Genomic DNA, 5,473 nt, shown 5'->3' with positions numbered 1-5,473 from the left:
GTTGTAGAGATAACTCTCAGCTTCAGCTGTGAGAAAACTTTCACATTGAACATTTAGCCAAAAACTCGCAGAATATACAGGTATGTGATACAATCAATACGCATGAGGTAGTCAAGACAAACACTAAATGAAATTATTACTTGAAACTTGTAGAAACTTGGGACTTTGTTTATCGCAATTTGTAATTACAGTGTGGCAAACATAATTTGATAAGCAAAATTCTCTCTCCTTCGGTCTTTATTGGCTGTCACACCCTCCAACCTCTTGGCTGTCCCCGGGCAAACAGGACAGGCGCAGCCCGTGCGCCCGCGCCATCGAGCACTTCCACCGCGCCAGCCTGCTCGGCCGCCTGCAGAGGGGGGAGGAGCAGGCCCAGGTGATGGCCCAGGTGATGGCCGAGCTGGCCACCATTCCCTACCTGCAGAGAGTCTCTCAGGAGGATGACAAGCTGGTAGGTTTGGATTTCTGACACTCCCTTTGCGGGCTGGGAGGGAAGGGAAGGGCCAGAGAAGAGTTCTGTGCCGCCACGTTCTCTCTCTCTGCAAGTAATTTGTCCAGTGTGGGCACCTGAAGGAATTTTTAAATCCTCCTTCAGTGCTTTGTCAGAGGAGGTGCTGATCACCTGCAAGGGCAACTTTGATAGAACCACTTGTCAGCATCTGTTTAAAACCCCTCCTTCCCCCCCCAGACCTCCCCATGATTGCAATCGTTCAGATCACTCTCCCTTGACATTCCCGACCTCAAAAGGCACCTGCAGCAAAACAGCCCAAATCCAGTTATAACTAAGGAGGAGAGGGGGGGGGGAAAGAGGGAAAATTGATTTTCTGTGCTGGGTCCATCCACCACATGCTCCCTGTCTCGGAACAAACCCACCTGCCTGCTCGTGGAAAGTTCTCAGACTTGCTGCAGAGGTGCCATAAACTGGTGGAGAATCAGAGGCTGTTGAGGAACACGTGGAGTGGCCCCTTAGCTGAGCAAACCAGCCAGGGCCAATGGTGGGATGATGGCTGGAGCAAACCAGGCCAAAAACTGTGGTATTAAAGTGGGGTGTGGGAAAAAAGAGCTGCTACAGGGCCTCTCTGACAAGGGACAACCAAGATGTTCTGATGCTGAAGCCACAACCACGTGGAACCCCCTCCTCAGAGGCCAAACCACGACCACCACCCCCCTCCCATTAAACACACCCATCAGAAATAAAAGGCCTTTGTGACTTGAGCCACTCAAACTCCACCCTAACATAAAGAAAACGGGATAAAAGTTGGGAGTAGGGGGAAAAGGGGGGAAGACCTCCACCAAAACTGCTGGATCAGTCACCTGGCTGAGCCCATCTTCTCTCCCCCAGGAGGGTTGCCTTGGGTGAGAAATACACTCTGTGCATGTTAAATGCTGCTTTTACCACTAGAATTTTTGCTTGTGCTCACCCCAGAGCACATTGATTAGATTGCTTCATATTAGAGCTTGTGCCTGCTCAATACATGCACCAGCAGGTTGCTTTAAAACACATTTTTGCAGTAGACAGTCACCAACAACCTTCCAACCTCATTAATCTGTCCCGATTTGTTTTAATAAAAAGTGTTATTCTGCCAGCTGTTAAAGGGAGTCCTTGCAGTCCCTCCACCTTGGCAGGACCCGCTGAGGGGTCCTGGCTCTGCTGAGTTCCCCCTGACGAGGGTGGTCGAGGTGCCTCTGCTGGGGAAAGGTCTCCTCACGAGACACCGACAGGCTGTTGGGCACCAAGGTCTCCACTTTCCTGGGGGACCGACGAGTAAAATTCCAAACTCCCACTTTTCAGGTGACACCTGGGCTCAGTCAGCAGCCAGTGCCTCTCCCCTTCCCCTTTGGGTAAACTTTGTGCCTCTGATTTCATTGAAGTGGACCCGGGAATATTTATATACACAGACATGGAGCTGATAGATCTTAATTACTTGTAAGGGGTAACAAACTGGGGGAGAGGCTCCAAAAAGTGTTGTTTGGGTTCACTTCAACCCACTCAACATTTTGGAAGAGACCTACCAGTGTGCAACGATCCCACAGGTATCAAACACCAGTTTCCCCCAGTTTGTTCCTGAACAGTGATGCCAAGGGCTGCTCCAGGCAGGACCCCCTGGATCCAACCCTTGTCTGTCACTGAATTAAGAGCAACTGGACCATTTCCCAGGGTTTGGGAGGTGTGCAGGGTGAGACAATGCCAGGACTGAGGTGGAAGGGGACTGGGGGGAGGCCACAGCCCAGCATTTTAGATCTGCTGTAATGCAGGGCAGTGGCTGAGGCAAAGATGTGAAAGGTGAGTCACAAACTCGTCAGAGTGCAAATTATTTTTAGTGGGGTTTTAATCTGCATATGCTACATTCAGCTAAGTCATTTCTCCCTGAATTCCACACTGACCCTTTGTGTCTGGGTGCCACAGCTGCAGTCCCTGACAGCAGATGCCATGGACGTCCTGGCGGGAAGAACCAGGGATCGCGTGTGGACTAAAATACAGAAGGTAAAAACCTGGCAGCCAAGGGCAGGAGGGCAGATTGTTCCTGGGGGAAGGAAATGTCCCACTGAGCCCCACCAGGGAAAAAAAGGAGGGGTCATAGGAAACCTGCCCACAGGCCTCGAACTCTGTCCATGCTCAGGCACCGAGCACAGGGACACATCTGGGATCTGCTGGGAGTGGGGAAGGGTCTGAAAGCCACCACTGCTCTGCCAACACCATCACAGCTCCTCAGCTGCCCCAGGGACAGTGCAGGGGTGGCAGCAACTGTTATTCCCACTCCCAGTGTTTCCACTCCTTATTTTGGAGGCTGGAGCTGACAGATGCTCTGTAAATATGGAAAGCACAAACAGTTCCACAGGTGGGAACATCCTCACCCTGGGGGTTCCTGGGGACACCCCGAGCAGTGCAGACACTGCTGGCTGTTCCTAAAAGAGCTGCTGTAAATCCAGCTGCTCTTCTGGTGTCCCCCACCCATCACCTGGCACCCCTTTTCCTCGCTCTTACCGCCCTCTGTGCTCACCCAAAGCCAAGCACTACCTCCCCAAAACATAACAGGCATTTTTAACCACAGGGGAAAGTCGTGCAGACATTTTAATTTGCTCTGTTGCAGACCTGGGGGCTGAGTGGCTCTGGTTAAGGTGGCCAAGCCCTGGGCTGGACCTTCCAAGACAAACACAGTGGGATCAGCCTTTTTGGGACTTCCCCGTGTGCTTTTGGCCAGTCCATCATTTCCCAAGCTTTAATTTCAGCTTCTTAGAAACGAGGCTGGCACCAGGATTCCTGTGGGCACGAGGAGGAGGCAGAGCCCCTCTCCCAGACTCCCCGTGCCCCTGGCACCCCAGGGCAGCAGATGGAATTGTCCCTAAACTTCCCTGCCTGCCTCTCTCACCAGCACACACCCCTCACCAACCAGAGCACGCAGCACAGCTCCAGGGGCAGGGCTGAAAAGCACTTCAGAACAGCTCCAGACGTGGATAAACACAAGGGGAATTGTATTATTAGGACTCATTCCCAGCCAGCTCCTCTGTGCAGGGAAGGAAGGAGCCCCACTGAATGTCTGCCAGCAGGGCAGAGCAGGACTTCTTTTTTATTTTTTAATTATTTCACCTCAAAATGCACTTGGCAGGTTGATTCTTTAGATGCTCCCGTTGTCCAGGGTGTGGGGTTTGGGTGATTCCCACCCTCACCCATCAGAAACACTGGGGGCTGTAAGAGCTGACAAAGGCCTGGGATAAAGGTCAGGAATGGGGAGAGAGCCAGGAAATGCTGGATGCCTGGGACTGACAGAACACCTGCAAATGCTGCTGGGAGTCAACATTTGTGGGTGTCTGAAATCCCCCTGGCAGTGCAGATGTGTCTGTCTCAACGTGCCCTTAATCAGAATAATTCCCTTTTACTTGGGGGAAAGTAAAATTGCTTTTTTACTCTGCCCTCCAGTGGATTATATTCCTTGGGAAAACATCTTGATTTGGAGCTTCACTTTGATTTACTGGGAAACCAAATCCTGCCACAGCAACGTGGAACACTCGTTTTTCTCCAGGTGTTGATTTTTGGCACGTAAACGGCAGAAGCTTCACTTCTCTCTTCCCATCAAGAAAAACCTGCCAGACAACAATTTCCTCCTCACCCCTTCCTTGTCCAGTGGCTGTTTTCCAACACAATTCACAGACAAGAGTCGTGAGAAATTCCTGTCTCAGTGGAAGTGTCCAATCCACGGCAGTAATTGAGTCCAAACAGAAAGAAAGAACAAAAATAAAATAATTACAAAGCCAGGCACCAAATCCCACAGATATTGGCACGAGAGGTGCCTTCGTGTGGTTTTTGTTCCTAATGACAATTAGTTTTTGGGATCAACTAATTGAAAAGCTTTTTAAATTTTCACAAGGGGGGGAAAATGGACTTGCTGGTGATGCCACTTTGATAATTGCAGGTGGCACGAATAGAGGAGGAGCTGAGGGAAGGAGAAGAGGATTTCCTGAGGGTGAGGGAAGGAGAAGAGGATTTCCTGAGGGTGAGGGAAGGAGAAGAAGAGGATTTCCTGAGGAACAGGAGGCTGCAAACCCCTGGAGTGGAAAACAGGAGCTGGACCCCGCTGGGACAGGAATATCTGAGGCTGGAAAACTCAAACATGTTCATTCCCAACCCACGCAGTTTGGCCACAGAGCCAAAAAAAAGGTGCACAGATTTTGTGAATAGCTGATTTTGTGCATATTTTTGTAGCTATTGGTATCCATTTAACAGATAATCTCATTTTAAATTGTATTAACCTCGTTGTATTCATTTATATTGAATTAAATTATATTTAACAGCATAAACTCTAGTTGTATTACTTTAAATTTAAATGGCATTAAATAGCATTTGCTTGCATTTAAGTTGTATTGCTTTAAATCTAAATTGCATTAAATTGTATTTGTACCAATTTTAAGCTGTATTCATTTATATTTAAATTGCATTAAATTGGATTTAATGTATAAATTCTGGTTGTATTAGTTTAAATTTAAATGGCAACAAATAGTATTGACTTGCATTAACTTTAAGTTGTATGAATTGAAATCTAAATTACATTAAATTGTATTGATTTAAGTTGTATGAATTTAAATTTAAATTCCATTAAATTGTATTCATTTGCACTAACTTTGTGTTCATTTAAATTTAAATGGCATTAAATAGTATTTACTTGCAATAACTTAAAGTTGTATTAATTTACATTTTTAATTAATTGTATTAAATCGTATTTATTAAATTGCATTAAATTTTATTTATTTGAATTAATTTTAATTTGTATTAATTGATATTCAGATTGTGTTAAATCGTATTTAAATGTATAAATTCTAGTTGTATTAGTTTACATTTAAATGGTATTAAAGAATATTTACTTGCATTAAGTTGTATGAATTTGAATTCAAATTTAAACTGTATTTAATTTTAAGTTGTATGAATTTGAATTTAAATTTAAACTGTATTTAATTTTAAGTTGTATGAATTTGAATT

The 5,473-nt window shown here is 46.2% G+C and overlaps 1 protein-coding gene across 1 annotated transcript in view; it reads left to right on the top strand.

The window, feature by feature from the left end:
- The window catches only part of LOC103756443 (spermatogenesis-associated protein 16), a gene marked incomplete at its 3' end in the record, with an annotated part of 13,402 nt that extends 8,909 nt beyond the window's left edge, over positions 1–4,493 (top strand). The window contains exons 6-8 of the mRNA XM_029958657.1: positions 287–451; positions 2,408–2,485; positions 4,413–4,493. Of these exons, the coding sequence (XP_029814517.1) occupies positions 287–451; positions 2,408–2,485; positions 4,413–4,493 (324 nt within the window). The remainder of the gene's footprint in view (positions 1–286; positions 452–2,407; positions 2,486–4,412) is intronic.
- Between the last annotated feature and the right edge of the window lie 980 nt (positions 4,494–5,473).

Source organism: Manacus vitellinus, unplaced genomic scaffold (assembly GCF_001715985.3).
Source record: "Manacus vitellinus isolate BGI_N305 unplaced genomic scaffold, ASM171598v3 scaffold_167_pilon, whole genome shotgun sequence".
NCBI classification, from domain to species: domain Eukaryota; kingdom Metazoa; phylum Chordata; class Aves; order Passeriformes; family Pipridae; genus Manacus; species Manacus vitellinus.
Note: the sequence above shows the minus strand (reverse complement) of the source record. Positions and strands in the feature narration are given on the sequence as shown.